Below are 19412 nucleotides of genomic sequence, written 5' to 3'. Positions count from 1 at the left end.
CGGATCCCATGTAGTAGAAAGGGCAGTGAGTTCAACTATTGAGTTGGCTTAGAGAGAGGCCACATCTGAGCAACAAAAGAGGTTCTTTGGGGTGATTCTTAGGCATAATTATAAGTAGGCTTAGGTTCTCCTTTGCAGGAATAAGCTTCATGTGGGTGAGCCCTGAGAACAAGGGCTCAACCTGTTGAGTTGGTTGTCCCCACTGCTTATGAGAATATCAGGAATTCCCCAGATGGGGAAGTTTAATATTTCCTCCTTTCTCCCCAGTCCCTCAGGGGAAATTTGTCAATATTTTTTATTCTCTGTCCAAATTTCTCTGGGCTATATCGGGGCATCACACTAACCTGTACAAACAAGATCTCATACCCTATTCAAGATTCTGTATAATTATGGTGTTCAAGTAAAATGACCATGCAAGTTAAATTAGATAATGTACTACTCAGAATATAAGTTTTACACCAAATAAACATCTCTCTCTTTGGTCTTGCACAGAAGTTGAAGTTTGAAAATATACTTCACTCTTTTTAATGTGTGCAGTTAAAATATTGTTTTTATTAGAGAAATTGTGGATTTACAGAACCTTTATGCATAAAATACAGGATTCCCATGTACCACCTGTGCTGGTTTGAAAGAATGTATGTACCCTAGAAAAGCCATGTTTTAATCTAAATCCCATTTAATAAAGGTAGAATAATCCCTATTCAATACTATAAATTTGAAACTGTAATCAGATCATTTCCCTGGAGATACGATTTAATCAAGAGTGATTGTTAAACTGGATTAGATAGAGGCATGTCTCCACTCATTTGGGTGGGTCTTTATTAGTTTCTGAAGTTCCATAAAAGAGGAAACACTCTGGAGAATGAAGGAGATTCAGAGAAAGCAGAGAATTCTGCAGCACCACAAAGCAGAGAGTCCACTAGCCAGCGACCTTTGGAGATGAAGATTGAAAACACCTCCCGGGGAGCTTCGTGAAACAGGAAGCCAGGAGAGAAAGCTAACAAATAACGCCATGCTTGCCATATGCCCTTCCAGCTGAGTGAGAAACCCTGACTGTGTTCACCATGTGCCTTCTCACTTGAGAGAGAAACCCTGAACTTCATCAGTCTTCTTGAACCAAGGTATCTTTCCCTGGATGGGTGCCTTTGATTGGACATTTCTATAGACTTGCTTTAATTGGGATATTTTCTCAGCCTTAGAACTATAAACTAGTAACTTGCTAAATTCCCGTTTTTAAAAGCCATTCTGTTTCTGATATACTGCATTCCAGCAGCTAGCAAACTAGAACCCAACCCTATTATTAATACTTTGTGTTGGTATGATACCTTTGTTAAAATTGATGAAAGCACATTTTTACAATTGTGCTATTAATTACAGTTCATGATTTAACTTAGGGTTATTATTTGTGTGGTACAGGTTCATGGATTTTTAAAAATATTTGTATTCCATTACCATATATACAATAATGTTTCCCCTTTTAATCATATTCAGATATCTATTTCAATTCTGTTAATTAACATTCACAATGTTATGCTACCATCACCACCATCTATTGCCAAAACATTTCTGTTGTTCAGATAAGAACTTTATACATTTAATGTGTACAGTTTTAATTTTTATTTTCTTCTCTATGGTTTCATCTAGCAAATGAAAAAATAATAGCACAGTTATTTAAGTAGATGCAAGAATTATGTTTACATATAGTTGAAGAGGAAATTATTCAGAGTTTAACTAGGGGGAAAGGTAGCATTCTCTCCCAAGGATCACTAAGGATAATTCTGAACTCTTTTTAGAATTTGTAGTTGACAGTGTCCCTGTGTCATTATTCTCTGGAATGCATTACTGTTGTAAACTCAGAAATTTTTTAGTGCTTGTTTCGACAGCACATATACTAAAATTGGAACGATACAGAGAAGATTAGCATGGCCCCTGTACGAGGATGACACACAAATTCATGAAGTGTTCCATATTTTTAAGCAGTAAATGGAATTGCATTAAAAATTTTTTTTAATTCCCAAGTAATTCTCAGAATCACTTAAATGCTGTTTAAATTGATAGGATTAGAGACTGTAAGCTAACAAGATTAACAATATGTAAAATTGAATAGAAATGGTTGTAGCCAACCAGTATCTAATAAACTTCTACCACATTCTCATATTACTTCTTTGCTTTTTGGGAGAGAAGTGGCGGGGGAGCTGATGAGGTGGAGAAAAGAATGGAAAAGGGGAAAAGAAAGATAAATAGAGAAGGGAGCGATATCTTAGAATAGTTTCAGGTTTTTATACTTTCCCATACCTGTACATATTTTATGAAATGATGAGAAGAAACCTTTTTATCCTTTCCTCAGGCACAATAATGTTATATTGTAATTTGGACGCCTGAAGTAGAGAATCATGTAGAGAATCAGCAATAATAGTAATGCTTGCTGAATTATGTAAGCCCTTTAACATTTACAGGCCATCTTGTGGGTGGAATTCTATCCCTTTTTTTTTAAATGAAAATAATTCTTATTTTTCCTCTGATTTTTAAAGTTATATATACTCAAAATAATGCTGAAAACACCGAATTTTATAAAGAACAAAATAAAAATCAACTACAATCTCATTATGTAGAGAGATAACTCTATTACTATTTTTCTGTATGGTCTTCTAGACTTTTTTTGTTTTGAAAAAATGGAATCATAAATAATGTTTTGTAAACTACTTTTGTTTTTTTAACTTATTTAACCATTTCCTGTGGTGCACATTTAGCTCCTTTCCAGTTTGGGGTATTATAAATAATGTCTATACTTAAAATGTTTTAATTATTATTCCTAATTAGAAAGGTTATAGGTTTATAGAAAAATCATGTGGAAAATATAGCATTTCCATATACCCTCCATTATTGACACTGTGTATTAGTGTTGTACCTTTGTTAAAACTAATGAAAGAATATTAAATTAGCCATATTAACTACAGTTCATAGTTTACCTTAGATGTATTTTTTCCTATATACCTCCTTGTTTTTAACACCTTTTTAATGTTGTGTATTTGTTAACACCAATTAATGTTGTATATTTGTTATAATTCATGAAAGACACTCTTATACTACTAACTCCAGTCCATCATCCTCAACAGGGTTCACTGTGTTATACATTCCCATGTTTTATCTTCTTTCATTCTAGTAACATACAAGACCCCAAACTTTGCCCTACAACCACATTCACGTACATAGTTCAGCACTGTTAATTATACTCGCAATAATGTGCTACCATCACCATCATCCACTTCTAAACCTTTACAATAAACCTAAATTGAAATTCTGTGCAAATTAAGTATAAACTCTCCATTCTCTACCCCATTCTATCCCCTGGTAACATATTCTAGATTCTAATTCTATAAGTTTGCTTATTATAATTAGTTTATATCAGTGAGATCAATCAGTATTCTTCCTTTTGTCTACCATTTCACTCAGTACAATGTTCTTAAGGTTCATCCATGTTGTCACATGCATCATGACTTCATTCTTTTTCATGGCTGAATAATATTCCATCATGTGTATATACCGCATTTTCTTTATCCATTTGTTGGTTGATGAACACTTGGGTTGCTTCCATCTTTTGGCAATTGTGAATTACGCTGTTGTAAATGTCAGTATGCAAATACCGGTTCGAGTCCCTGATTTCCATCGTTTTTGGTATATGCCCAGTAGAGGCGTTGCCGGGTTATATGGTAATTCTATACTTAGCTTCCTGAGGAATTCCCAATCTGTCTTCCACAGCAGCTGCACATTTTATGTTCCCACCGACAATGAATGAGTGTCCCTATTTCTCCATGTCCTCTCTAACCTTGTAATTTTCTGTTTTTTTTTAAAATAGTAACCATTCTAGTGGGTGTGAAATGATACCTCATTGTGGTTTTGATTTGCAATCAAATAGCTAGTGATATTCAGCATTTTCTATGTGCTTTTAGTCATTCGTATATCCTCTTTGTAGAAATGTCTAGTCAAATGTTTTGCCAGTTTTTAAACTGAATTCTTTGTCATTTTATTATTGAGTTGTAGGATTTCTTTATATATTCTCAATATTAAACCCTTATCAAATATGTAGTTTTCAAATATTTTCTCCCATTGAATAGGTTGTGTTTTCATTTCTGTTTTAAAGTGCTTTGATGTACAAAAATTTTAAATTTTGAGGCAGTCCCATTTATCCGTTTTTTTCTTTTGTTACTTGTGCTTTGGGTGTGTAGTATAAAAAGCTCATTGCCTAACACAAGATCCTGAAGATCCTTCCCTACATTTTCTTCTAGTAGTTTTATAGTCCTGGCTCTTTTATTTAGGGCTTGATCTATTTTGAGTTAATTTTAAATATGCTGTGAGATAGGGGTCCTCTTTCATTCTTTTGCATCTAGATATCGAGTTCTCCCAGTACTATTTGTTGAAGAGTCTATTCTTTCCTAATTGAGTCTACTTGGCAGCCTCGTCAAAAATCAATTGGCCATAGATGTGGGACTCTTTTCTGAGTTCTCAGTTCGATTCCATTGGTCAGTACATCTATCCTGTACCAGTACCATGCTGTTTTGACCACTGTAGCTTTGTAATATATACAAAGAATTTTAAATATTAAAGAAATTTATTAGTTAGCAGTGGTGAATATTATTTATTATTTCAGACATTCAGACAATATAAGGAATATTCAATACATTGTGCAGAATTTTATTGTTTTTTAAAATACTCTTTGCAGTCTTACAATAATGGAGGTATGGGATTTTCCCAGCTTAATACAGGGGAAATCTTGTTTTTCATTTAGATGCCACCTGGAACAGCAAGACCAGGCTCTCGTGGTGGTCCCATAGGGACAGGAGGAGTTCTTTCTTCTCAAATCAAAGTTGCAGATCGTCCTGTAACACAGCAAGGTTTGAGTGGAATGAAAACTGGGATGAAAGGTATCTGTTTTAAGATGAGAATATTTTGTACAAGAAATAGTACAGAATTATATTACTAAATCAGTATTATGGTATGAAAGAGGCTGTTTTATTCATTCCTTATTCCTTGATTCACAAAATTGTTTTGGGGGTTAAAGAGAGAATGAATGTGAAAATGCTTTGTGAACTAGAAAGCTATATACTTATAGGAGTCATTTTGATGTTCATTTTTCCGAACATGTAACTTTGCTAGAACTTGAAGAAATTTGAAATAATTTGAAGAAACACTCAGGATTGAAAATTAGATTTCTATTCTATAAACTTTATGATTTTTTAAATATCAAAATGACTCAAAATATTTGTGTACTTATCAGAAAAGTGAAGATATGTTCCTTTTTGTAATATTTAGTACTCCATAGTAATGCTTAAGTAAGGAAATGAGGCTTACAGATTTGTTCTGCATCTCTCATTATGCTTCTCTATGTATTTGGAAAGGTATAACAGGTACACTTTATGTTGTTATTAAAAAAATTGTACTGTGGTAAATATAAACCAAATATGGTGAACTGTTTTATGAAGTTTTTTGTTTAATGTGTTATTGACAAATGATTTATTTGGCATGAAGATATTCTCCATACAAAATTGAATATAATATATACTATGTAGAGGGAAGTTCCTGGAAGATGGATGAATAGAATAGATCGAGTTCACCCTTGCTCCAAGGGACAGCTAGAGAAGGGATGGGAAGGCATCTGAGATGGTGATTCCAGTGTGTAAGTGACCCGGGAGGGTCTTCTGTACCACATAGGGGGGCCCTGGTTGCAAAAGTGAAGAATTGAGACACGGAGAACCAGAGACCATCCAGCTGGTGCAAGCAGCCTAGCATGCCCCTTTCCACACGGAAGCCTGGAGCCCTCAGGAGTGCACATGGGGAGACTGGGAGTAGAAAATAAGCCAAGCCACGTTCCTTGAATGTGCTTCCTTTACCGGCTCAGCCCCACAAACCGTGACTCACCCCACACCCCATGCACTGAATGCCATGACCTATACCCCTGCTCCAGATGCCCCCGCACCCTCCCCATGCCCAACCTACATCTCCTGCATAATAGCAGTCTTGCCCCAGCCCTCCCAAGACCCACCTCTCCCTTCCTGCCTCCTGCAAGCGGTTGCCAGCACATGAAGGCTGCAGGTGCTTACCTTCATACCCAAGCTACACCTGACCCCGACTCTTACTGTTGTGCAACCCCACCCTGGGCTCTGCTCATGTGTACATCAGTTTATGGCCCACCCAGATCTATGGACGTACATGTTCCCCCATTCACACCCCCCAGCTTTGGGCAACTGCTGACCTATGCATCTGGGCCACACCCACAGGTACAACTCCGGCCTGCTGCCACTGAGCTCTGCCACTCTGCTCATGCACACATAAGGGCCCTGCCCTCTAGACCAGCATACACCAGGCCCCCCAGACCCGTGTACCTGCACAACCACATCCTCCCCATCGATGGGCACCCTCACATTTGTGCACCGACTTCTTTACTCTGTACCCCAACCCCTAGCCCTGCAAACATGTCACCCCCGCCCCCGGGCACAAGCGCCCTGTTCCTATACCTGGCAGGTACTCCTGTGCGCATCTGTGCTATATAGACCCCACCCTGAATACACGTGAACACCTGCTCCAGCCCTCTCCATACCTGGGGCCGACGCCATCCCACCCACCCACCCACATCCCTCAAACCCTGTGACCACCCCTGCACACTCCAATATCTGCATCCAGGGCCCTATGGATCCCACAGCACTCTACCTCTGTGTCCCCAACGCTACCCCCGTTCCTGCACCCTAGTGTTTGCCTGAACTATACCACATACCTACAGGCCCTGCACCTCACCTCTGTAACTCTAAGACCTACACCTCATGCTCACAGGCACCAGTGTCGCGTCCCCAACCTGTGCCTAGATATGCACAGCAATGCATCACTGTTGTGCCCCACTCCGCACCCTGCATCCTGCTCCACATCCATCCTGTAAATACAAAGCTTTAGACTATTGAAGGGAATCAACCTCCAAAGTAAACTTATCAAGATATTTGCATGCCTGGAAGACAGTAGAAGATCGATCACTGAGCGTATCAAGATGCAGACAGATATAGCCCAGCCTAATGACCAAATTAAAACACTGGCGGAGACACAGACTTTGGAACAATTCATTAAAAATGTTCATATAACTCTACTAAGTAAAATAAGGGGGTTGAATAATGACATAAAGGAGATCAAGAAGACACTACGAGAGCATAAAGAGGAATTGGAATGAATAAATAGAAAAATAGCATATATCACAGAGATTAAAGATGCTGTAGACAAAATCATAAATATACTAGAGACACACAACAGCATATTTGAAGAGGCAGAAGAAAGAATAAGCGAACTAGAGTAGAACAACTAATTTCGACCACTCAAAACAAGTGGTGGGTGGGTCATGGTGGTTCAGCAGGCAGAGTTCTTGCCTGCCATGCCGGAGACCCAGGTTCGATTCCCGGTGCCTCCCCATGTTAAAAAAAACAAACAACAAAAAAAACCCCAGCAAGTAGCAAAAAAGATGGAAAAATTTGAACTGGATCTCAAGGAAATGATGGACGAAACAAGCACAAAAATATAAGAATCATTGATGTCCCAGAAGGAGAAGAGTAAAGGGCTAGGAAGATTAGTTGAGGAAATATTGGGGGAAACTTCCCAACCCTTATAAAGGACACAAGAAGCCCAACAAATGCCAAACAGAATAAATCCAAATAAACCTTCTCCAAGACACATACAATTCAGTCTGTCAAATGGTGAAGAGAAGCAGAAAATCCTGAAAGCAGCAGGAGAAAAACAATCAATTACATACAAGGGAGCTACATAAGACTGAATTCAGACTACTCAGCTGGCATCATGGAGGGTAGAAGGCAGTGATATGATATATTTAAGATCCTGAAAGAGAAAGACTTCCAGCCAAGAATTCTGTACCCAGCCAAATTGTCCTTCAAAACTGAGGGAGAGATTAAAGTTTTCACAGACAAACAGATCCTGAAAGAATTTATCAACAAGAGACTGGCCCTACAAAAAATACTTAAGAGAGCTCTGCTTATTGGGAAAAAAAAAGACAGGAGAGGGAGGTCTGGAGACTTGAAGAGTACAAGTAAGGGTAACTTAAAGGATAAAAAGAGATAGAGGGAAAAAGAATATATATAGATGGGACAAACAAAATCCAAAGGATAAGATGATAGATTTAAGAAACCCTTTTCAGTATTAACTTTAAATGTTAATGGACTAAACTTTCCAGTTAAAAGATACAGATTGGCAGAATGAATTAAGAAATATAATCCAGCTTTATGCTGCTTGCAAGAGACTCATTTTAGATACCAGGATACATATTGATTGAAAGTAAAAGGATGGAAAAAGATGTTTCATGTAAGTTGTAACCAAAAGAACGCAGGAGTCCGATATAATAATATATACTATACTATGTATTAGTATACTAATATTGGACAAAATAGACTTAAATGTAAAGACATCATAAGAGACAAAGAAAGGCACTATATATTAATAAAAGGAACAATTCACCAAGAAGAAATAACAATCATAAGTGTTTATGCTCCCAGTCAAGGAGCCCCAAAGTACATGAGACAGACATTGGCAGAACTAAAGGGAGTAATATATGTTTCAACAATAATAGCAGGAGACTTCAATATACCACTCTCCTCTATAGTAGAAAACCAGAAGGAGGATCAAGAAGGAAATAGAGAAGTTAAACAACTTGACAAATGAATTAGACCTAACAGTCATATATAGGTCATTATACCCCGAGTACCAGGATATACATTCTTCTGTAGTGCTCATAGAACATTCTCCAGGATTGATCATATGCTGAGACCCAAATCAGGTCTTTATAAATTCAAAATATCGAAATTATTCAAAGCACCTGTTCTGATCACAATAGAATGGAGCTGGCTATCAATAACCACCAAAGAATGAGAACTTTCATAAACATATGAAGCGTACATAACACACTTTTAAACTACCATTGGGTCAAAGAAGAAATTGTTAGAGAAATCAGTTGCTATCTGGAGACAAAGGAAAATGAGAATACAGCATATCAGAATGTACAGGATGCAGCAAAGGCTGTGCTGAGAGAGAGATTTATTGCCCTTAATGCCTGTATTAAGAAACAAGAAAGAGCGAAAATCGAGAACTTAACTGCTCACCTGGAGGAACTTGAGAAAGAACAGCCATACTAACCCCAAAGCAGTTAGAAGAAGAGAAATAACAAAGATTAAAGCCGAGTTAAATGAATGGAAGGACAAAAGAACAATAGAAAGAATTCATAAAGCCAAAAGTGGTTCTTTGAGAAAAATCAATAAAATCGATGGGCCACTACCAAGACTGACAAAAAAAGAGGATGCAAAAAAAAAAAAAAAAATCAGAAATGAGAGGGGGTCATTACCACAGACCCTGAAGAAATAAAAGAAAGCATAGGACAATACTATGAACAACTACATGCCAACAAACTAGACAACTTAGATGAAGTGGACAAATTCCTGGAAACACTCAAACAAACTACACTGACTCAAGAAGAATGAAAGTCCTTAACAAACCAATCACAAGTAAAGAGATTCAGTCATCAAAAATCTTCCTACAAAGAAAAGTCCAGGGCCAGATGACTTCACAGGGGAATTTTATCAAACATTCTAGAAAGAACTAACACCAGTCCTGCTCAAACTTTCCAAAAAGTTGAGGAAAAAGGAACACTACCTAACTCATTTTATGGAGCTAATATCACTTTAATACTTAAACCGGGTAAAGTTGCTACAAGAAAGGAAAACTACAGGCCAGTCTCCATTATGAGTATGAATGCCAAAATACTCAACAACCTAGTAGCAAATTGAATCCAACAATACATTAGAAGAATTAAACATCATGACCAAGTGGGGTTTATACCAGGAATGCAAGAATGGTTCAATACAAGAAAATTAATTAATATAATACAGCACATTAAGAAATTGAAAGGAAAAAGATCACATGGTCATCTAGGTTGATGCCGAAAAAGCATTTGACAAAATCCAACATCCTTTTCTGATAAAAACACTTCAAAAGATAGGAATCAAAGGTAACTTCCTCAATATGATAAAGGGCATATATGAAAAACCCATAGCCAGCATCCTACTCAATGGAGAGAGACTGAAAGCTTTCCCCCTAAGGTTGGAAACTAGACAAGGATGCCCTCTATCACTATTATCCAACATTGTACTGGAAGGTAGAGGTAGACAGGCAGGACTAAGAAATAAAAGACATCCAGATGGGGAAAAAGGAAGTAAAACTTTCATTATTTGCAGATGACATGATACTATAGTTGGAAAATCCTGAGAAATCTATAAGAAAGCTATTTGATCCAATAGACAAATTCAGCAATGTGGTGGGATATAAAATTAATGTGCAAAAATCAGTAACATTTCTATACACAAGCAATTGAAGAGTCAGTTAAGGAAAAAATTCCATTCAAAATGGCAACTAAAAGAATCTAGTACCTAGGAATGAACTTAACTAGGGGCATAAAGGACTTGTACACTGAAAACTAGATAACATTGCTAAAAGAAATCAAAGAAAATCTGATTAGGTGGAAAGGCAGTCCCTACTCATGGATAGGTGGGTTAAATATAGTTAAAATGTCATTTCTACCCAAACTGATCTACAGATTCAACTCAGTACCAATAAAAATTCTAACAACCTACTTTAAAGACTTGAAAAAGCTAGTTACCAAATTCATCTGGAAGGTAAAGAGACCTCGAATAGCTAAAAGTATCCTAAAAAGAAGAATGAAGTGGGAATGAAGTTTAAAATTAACACTTCCTAATTTTAAAACTTATTATAAAGCTACAGTGGTCAAAACAGCATGGTACTGACACAAAGAAAAGTATTGAGCAATGGAATTGAATTGAGAGTGCAGAAATAGACCACCAAATCTATGGTCAACTTATTTTTAACAAGGCCTCCAAATCCACTAAATTGGCTTTCCAGTAAGTCTGTCTGGGAGACAATAGCCAGAAGAATGAAAGAGGACTCTTAACTCACACCCTATACAAAATTTACCCTATACAAAGTAGGTCAGACACCTAAATATAAGAACTAGTACCATAAAGCTTCTAAAAGTAAATGTAGGGAAACATCTTCAAGACCTAATAATAGGAGGTAGCTTCTTAAATTTTACACCCAAAGCACAAACAACAAGAGAAAAAATAGCTAAATGGAAACTCTTCAAGTCAAATACTTTTGCACCTCAAAAGATTTTGTCAAAAAGGTGAAGAGGCAGCTAACTTAATGGGAGAAAATATTTGGAACTCATACATTGGAGAAAGATTTGATACCTGGTATACATAAAGAAATCATACAGCTCAACAACAAAAGAACAAACAACCCAATTATAAAATGGGCTAGAGCTAAGAATAGGCATTTTTCTGAAGAACAAATACAGCAGGCTCAAAAGCACATGAAGAGATGCTCATTTTCATTAGCTATAAGGGAAATGCAGATCAAGACTACAACGAGATACTACCTCAGACCTATAAGAATGCCTGCTATTAAACAAACAGGGAACGATAAATATTGGAGAGGATGTGGAGAAATTGGCACACTTATGCATTGCTGCTGGGAATGCATAATGGTGGTTCCTTAGGAAACTAAGTATTGAGTCGCCCTATGACCCAGCAATAGCACTACTCGGTTTATACCCAGAGGAGCTAAAAGCAGTGATACAAACAGACATTTTCACACTGATGTTCATAGCAGCATTATTCACAGTCACCAAACGATGGAAACAATCCAAGTGCCCATCAACAGACGAGTGGATTAACAAAATGTGGCATAAACATACGATGGGATCTTATGTAGCAGTAAGATGAAATAACGTTCTGAAGACATGACAAGATGGATGAGTCTTGAGGTCATAAAGCTGAGTGAAATAAACCAGACACAAAAGGATAGATACTGTATGACTCCACTCTTATGGCCATGGTAAAGGTAAAATCAGAGTTTATAATATAGAATATAGAGGATTTAGAGATACATAGAAGCTGGAGATGGGTGAACCATTAGTGATGAAGTTGAACTCAAATGTAAGGGAACAGATTAGAAGTGAAGGCAGTTCATTAGTAGGTCTATAAGTAATAGTACCATATTGAAGGTAAACATGATTGAAAGGGGTTGTATAGACTATGGGTTCCACTGATTAGCACTACGAATATAAATAAGTCCTTGCATGAAGTACTTCAGAGGTATGATTCTTGTACAAAAAGTGTTTAAGTTCAGGGTGTAGGGGGAAAACTGCTGTTGCATGCTATGGTATATTTTCTAACAGGAAAGCATCAGTAGTACCACAGCAACACTAGAGGTAAATAATGGGGGAAGGGACAAGAATTAAGGGAAAGTGTAGACTTCTGTTTGGTAAGAGTGTCTTTATTGGTTATCTTTCTCTTGGGAACAATGAAATTATCTAAAATTGAGAGTGCTAATGGACTGTGAACTTTGGACATTATACATGATGCCTAAGGAATGTAGTAGACTGAAGGATGCACTGACTGAAAAGTAGATTGGTAAATGATGGTGTATTATATGATTAGGTATTGTGCTGCTACAAAAAGGAACGAAGTTCTGAGGCATGCAACACTGTGAATGAACCTGTGGGACATTTGGTGAGGCAAAATAAGCCAGAAACAAACAACAATTATTGTATGGTTTCATTTAGAAAATGTTTATAAGAAAACAGGGGCTTAGATTGTAAGCTCTTGTTGCAGTCACATTTTGTCCGTAGTAGTAATAATTATTTCTGGGTTTTGAGAGGCTGTTTTATATATGTAGAGCCTAATATTTAGAGATAAGAACGAAGGTGATCACGTCAGGATTAAGGTAATTCAAAAAATAAGGTAAGGAAGACATTGACTATATTTTAGAACTTCATGTACTCTTTGAGATCAAAGGAAGAAAGGTTTATTTTGTCCAGAACCTAAATTTTCTGTAGCGCATAATCTAACCCAACCATCCGGATAGATCATTTAAACAATCTAAACACAGGGAACCCAGAATAGGAATGAAAACCTTTAATCCTGTAAACTTAATGTAATGCCTGGATAAAGCCCAGAATGTATTATGCAGATAATCAAAAAGTATTAGCAAAGTTCCTTGAAGGATGGGAGAAAAAATGTGAAACTATGAAACTTAACACCAAAAAAACTCCTGATAATGTGTCAGACATTAAGGACACCTAATTCAATAGGCCAAGCCCTTCATCTTGAGACTTGCTCCTGTGAGGCTTATGTATATAGTGGAAAAGCTTAGCCTACCTACAGGTGTGCCCGAGAGTCACCTCCAGAGGACCTCTTTTTTACTCACAGGTGGCCTCACTCTCTCTAAACCCAATTCTGCAAGTGAAATCATTGTCCTCCTTCTTATGTTGTACATGAAATCCAGGGGTGAATGTCTTCTGCATGGCGTGGGAGATGACTCTGGCCTTGGCACTGTGGGATTAACAATGCCATCCTGACTAAAATGAGGAAAAGAAGTGTAACACATAAGGTATCAGTGACTGAGAGAATTCAAATACAGTTGAGAGGCTACTCTGCAGGTCACTCTTTTCCATGTTTCAATTAGATATTGTTACCTATCATAACTTGCCAAACCCCAACTGGGAAACCATTCTAGCCAATCCTAAGTAACACCTAGGGCAATATGTAAGATTCTGCAGATGTTCCATGCACTAGGGTAACTTTCCAGAAACCTACAACCTCCAGATGTGTCCCTGGATCAGATAATCCTGAAATCTAGAGGGGCCAGACTTTCCAGAACATCAGCTAGTTCCATCTCCCTACCCCTATTATTGACAGCCTTTCCAGCATGAAAAGGTTAGAATGGGCATAGCCCAAATACCCTTAAAGAGAGAGAGAGATCAAAGGTGATGGTAGAGTTATACAGGGAAGGTAGGATTTAGAAAATGAGTAGGACTGCTAAATCATTATATTGATATTTCTTCTAGTCTCCAGTATCTTAGAGCAGCTAGAAGTAAAATCCTAAAACTGTGGAATTGTAACCCATTCTAAACTCTGAAATCTGTCCCATAACTATTTGTTGCGCTGTGAAATGAAATGTATTGCTTTTTTGTATATATATTATTTTTCACAAAAAAGAAAAAAAAGTAACGATAAAAAAAAATATATATATATTCCTTCTAGCCTCCAGTATTTCAGAGCAGCTAGAAGGAAAAATCTGAGATGATGGTATGATAGCCTATGACAAACTATGGGATTTGTCCTATAATCACTTGTTGAAGAATACTTTGAAGACTATTGCTTTTTTCTCTTTGCTTTTTATATATGTTATATTATACAATAAAAATAGTTTAAACATATTATGTAATACTATATACAGTATTTATAATATATATAAAAGTTATGTAATACTATATAAGTATTAAAATATATAATATAGTATAGTATAATATAGTATGTCAGGCATTTCAGGAGTCTTAAAGTTTCTTATATTGTAATACCATTTAGCTTACTAAATGCCTAGTAAATCATTTGTCAGTAACTCAGAAAACTAAACAGTTCACTATGCTTTGATTTGTATTTACCACAGTACAAATTTGTAAATAACAACATATACTGAACCGTGTTAACGTTTTTCTAAATACTCAACAAGAAGCATAATGAGAGATGCAGAACAAATAAAAGACAATTGACTATTTAGAAATGCTTAATATTTATCCATATTTTGAAAAATGAGGCAAAATTATACAGTAGTTTAGACTTAAAAATTATTTATTAAAAATACTAAGGGTAGAAACTTACTGAAAGTCTATGGAATTCCTTCAAATGCTTATTACTGTATTCAATTCTTCAAAAAAGAACTAATAGCATTTATGATAGTTTCTACTAATATACTTCAAAGACTTATTTGAAAGAGTTCTGATTGTTACCACTGTGCCTCTCTACCTGTGGCAACTTTTGTTCTTGTTTGTTCTGGTACCCTATGTCCTATGCTAATTAAGGAAATTCCTTTCATCTTCTCAGTATAGACCTCATAGTCAATACTCCCTAGCCTTACCTCTCACACTTTTCAGGGCATTTCGTCTTTCTGAAAGTTTGCAACATTAACTCTAGGAATACTCTCTTGGTCCTACTGAAGTGTAAGATCATGTTTTTAAAAAGTCTCTGCAACAAGTTATGAAAAATCATAATCTCTTGTTTGCATTGAGAAGTTCAGTCTAAATGTGCATTAGCCAATATAATAGCCACTAGTCACATGTGGCTACTTAAATTTAAGCTGGTTTAAATTAAAGTAAAAATTCAGTTCCCCAATGTACAGCCAAATTTCAAGTGGTCAGTAGTCATATGTGGCTATTTTATTGTATAGCACTGATACAGAATGTTTCCATCATTGCAGAAAATTCTTTTAGACAGCACTATTCCAAACTTTCTTAGACTCAATATCTGTTCAGTCAGCCTGCTCTATAGTCTACTGTTAACAGTCCCACCTCTAGTCCCATCTATATGGTCTTAATTTGAGCTTCCGTTATGTCCTGATTCTAAGGCATAAATTGTCTTTTCCTTTTCCGTGATCTTCTTGGTTGATTTGCTGGGACATTCATGAAGATTGTCTGAGAATTGTGGGGTGTAATTCTGGTTGAGTTTTAGAAAAGCATTTTGGTGACATTTTCAAACAGAATACTAGCACTGACACTTTTAACATTTTTTTTTTTTAGGTCCCCAGAGGCAAATTTTAGACAAGTCTTATTATCTTGGGCTTCTTAGGTATGTTAAATAAACAGATCTTTTCAATGGGTGATCACAAAGTTTTAGTTATGATGCCAGTTAGGTAATGAAATATCTGTTATTTCTAAGAAGTATTTTGTTTTCTGATATAATTTCCTGTTAGTTTGCTATGTTGAAAAATAGATGTGATAATATGATTAATCTCAGATTCTTAATTTTATGTGCTTTCATGCACATTAGCTATATATTTCAAGTTCACTTTTTAATCTAATGTTAAGAACAGTATTTTATGTTTTATTCACTAATAATTCTGAAATGTCAGATTCATATCATTGAAATGTCACCAATTACATCTAATATGAAAGGAAAAATGTATATACTTATTTATGATAAATGAATTCAGTATAGAATTTACATAAATATGTATCTGGTCAATCACTTCAAATGTGGCCTAATTTAAATTGAGTCATGAGCTTTATTATATTTTCCTATGTATATTGCTCTAAACTAAGAATTTCTTCTCATTTTCTTGACTCATCTTGACACTCAGATGTCCTAACATCCTATTTCTTTTTTCCTGTTTTGCATTATTTTCTTTTTACCTTACTATCTACATCTTCTTTCTCATTTCCGTTGCATTTAAGCCATTCTGCTATCATGGTCAGCTTTGTTTTCTTTCTTACTCCTTGATTATTTTTTTCTTAGTTACCTGGATCCTTTTAATTCTCAGACTCCTGGAATGCAAGAAACAGAAGTGTAGGTTTACCCCCATCTGTCTTCAAAACTTGATAAGAAAGACAGAGGCCATTAGTTACATAACATCTCTGTTATCCAGTTGCTTTTTGATCAAAAGGAAGAAAGGAAATAGGCTGTTTATGATTATTACATTATCTCTCTTCAGGATTTGTGCTTTTGTATCAAAGAATAGTGCTACTTATTTTTTTTTAATTGTTTCACCATAGAGCAGTGTTCCTCAACCCATGGTGATTTTGGCCCCCAGGGAACACTTTGTTATTTTTGGAGACACTTGGTTATCAGAACTGGGGAGTGCATAACTGGCATCCAGACCAGGCATGCTGTCATAATCCTACATTGTGCAGGACAGGCCCTCATTATAAAGAATTATTCAGTGGCCTAAAATATGAGTAGTGGTACTGTTGAGAAATCCTGCCATAGAGGGTAGCAGGAGCTAGAAGCGTGACAGTTAGGCATTTGCTCCTGTTTATGGTGGATTATACATACCACTTTAACCAGGTTTCCATTCCTGACCCATTTCATTTTTTCTGAAGGTCTATCAGTTTCATCAATTGAATATAATAGAATGGGGTATACCTTATTCTTGACCAAATTAGTCAAACTTTTTTCTTTTGTGTGTGTGTAAAATTTCATAAAATTCTTTTTATCATTGTTACACATTTGTGATGAGTTTAAATTTTATTTTATTAGAAAAAGTCCTTTTTATGGATTGGAAGTATTTATGACTTTCTTATTTCCTTTCATTTAGAAGTAAAATAAGTGAACTTACAACCGAAATTAATAAACTTCAGAAAGAAATAGAAATGTACAATCAAGAGAATTCAGTATATTTGTCATATGAAAAAAGGTGAGTTATTTTGAAGTTAAAAGGTGCAAAATCCTTTTTCAAATGAATGACATTTAGTGTGTTACAGGTGTGTTTAATACTGAATTCGTCCCTATCATTGTTCATAACTGTATCTGCTTATGATATATTTATGTGTTGCAGGGCTGAGACTTTAGCTGTTGAAATAAAAGAGTTTCAAGGACAATTGGCAGACTACAACATGGTATTTGCTCTTTTCTTAGAAAATTTTTTGGTATATTTTCATGCTTTTTGACACCTAAAAATTTTACTATTTTAAATACCAAATAATACATGAATATATACTTAATGTGAAATATTCAAACAAAAATAAGTGCAGAAAATAATTTGATACTTTCCTTTCTCTTTCATTTTCCTCCCCCAAAATAACTTGGCTCAGCAGATTGATATGTATTCTTCCAGTCTTTTAAAAAAATATATATAAATATATATGCATTTACTAATAAACACAAACACTTGCTTTTACCCTTAAGAATGTCAAAACAATAAAGTAATTTTGAAAGTAGATAAAATTTCTTGTATACTAACATATTGCTTCTTTAAAAAGGTACATTATTTCCATCTGTGTGTTTTACCTACTCTTTGATACCAAAAGAAGATAGTTTTATTATGCCCAGAACTTAAGTTTTCTGTAGCATGTAATATAACTCACTTTGTCTTGATAGATCATTTAAAAAATCCATACACAGGGAGCCCAGAATAAAAATGAGGGCCTTTAATTCTGTATAGCTTAATGTAATGCCTGTCTTCCAGCATTACATTAAGAGTATATTAAGCATATAATCAAAAAGTATTGGCACAATTCCTTGAGGGATGGGGGAAAAATTATGAAATTATTAAACTTTACCACCAGGGAAACCCCACATACTGTGCCAAACATTAGGGACACCCAAATCAATAGGCCAAGCCCTTGATCTTGAGGCTTACTTTTGTGAAGCTTATGTATATAGTGGAGAAGCTTAGCCTACCTATAGGTATGCCTAAGAGTCACCTCCAGAGGACCTGTTTTGTTGCTCAGTTGTGGCCAACTCTGTAAGTGAAACTGTTGCCCTACCCGCTATGTGGGACATGACATCCAAGGATGAAAGTCTCCTTGGTGGCATCAGATGTGACCCTCAGGGATGAGACTGGCCCAGGCACCATGGTATCAACAATGCCATCCACAAGGGGGAAAAGATGTGTAATAAATAAGGTATCAGTGGCTGAGAGAGGTCAAATAGAGTCGAGAGACTGCACTAGAGGTCACTCTTTTTTTTTTTTTTTTTACCTTTTTTTATTGTACATACAACATACATACAAAGCAAAGAAAAAAAAAGCAATAGTTTTCAAAGCACTTTTCAACAAGTAGTTATAAGATAGATCCCAAAGTTTGTCATGGACTACCAGACCATCTCAGAGTTTTCCTTCTAACTGTTCCAGAACATTGGCCTCCTTATTTCTTTCTTGTAAAGAATAACACATATATTTAAAAAACAATGAATTTCAAAGCACAGCACAGCAATTAGTTGTAGAACAGATTTCAGAGTTTGGGTGGGTTACAATTCCACAACTTTAGGTTTTTACTCCTAACTGCTCTAAGATAATGGAGACTAAAGGAAAATCAGTACAGTGATTCAGTAGTCATACTCGTTTGTTAAATCCTAGCTGCTCTGTATAACTCCATCATCACCTTTAATTTTTCTCTCCCACTTATTAGGGGTATTTGGGCTATGGCCATACTAAATTTTTCGTGTTGGAAGGTCAGTAATATGGGGGTAGGGAGATGAAACTAGCTGATATTCTGAAGAGATTGGGCTTTCTAGGTTTCGGGACTTATCTAGTCCAGGGACCCATCTGGAGGTTGTAGGTTTCTGGAAAGTTACCTTAGTGCGTGGAACTTTGTAGAATCTTATGTATTGCCCTAGGTGTTATTTAGGATTAACCGGAATGCTTTTGGTTGGGATTTATCACGTTGTGATAGGTAGCAATATCTAACTGAAGCTTGCATAAGAGCAGAGGTCACTCTTGTGCATAGATCACTTAGACATTGCTATCTTTCATAACTTGCCAAACTCTAACCAATACCATTCTTTCTAAAGAACACCTAGGGCATTAGA

General features: G+C 36.0%; 1 protein-coding gene and 1 non-coding gene across 6 annotated transcripts in view; both read left to right on the top strand.

Annotated features, from left to right (window-relative positions):
- Nucleotides 1-19412, top strand: part of IFT74 (intraflagellar transport 74) — a 126779-nt gene that overhangs the window by 13457 nt on the left and 93910 nt on the right. For all 5 annotated transcript variants that reach the window (XM_077148000.1, XM_077148002.1, XM_077147999.1 and 2 more), the window contains 4 exons: nucleotides 4787-4922; nucleotides 15686-15734; nucleotides 17200-17298; nucleotides 17440-17500. In XM_077148000.1, coding sequence (XP_077004115.1) covers nucleotides 4787-4922; nucleotides 15686-15734; nucleotides 17200-17298; nucleotides 17440-17500 — 345 coding nt within the window. The remainder of the gene's footprint in view (nucleotides 1-4786; nucleotides 4923-15685; nucleotides 15735-17199; nucleotides 17299-17439; nucleotides 17501-19412) is intronic.
- Nucleotides 1868-1974, top strand: LOC143675143 (U6 spliceosomal RNA). The gene has a single exon (XR_013171387.1). It is a non-coding gene; the product is annotated as a U6 spliceosomal RNA (small nuclear RNA).

This window comes from Tamandua tetradactyla, chromosome 2 (assembly GCF_023851605.1).
Source record: "Tamandua tetradactyla isolate mTamTet1 chromosome 2, mTamTet1.pri, whole genome shotgun sequence".
Lineage (NCBI taxonomy): Eukaryota > Metazoa > Chordata > Mammalia > Pilosa > Myrmecophagidae > Tamandua > Tamandua tetradactyla.
The sequence above is the reverse complement of the archived record's forward strand: the minus strand, read 5'-3'. Positions and strand labels throughout refer to the sequence as shown.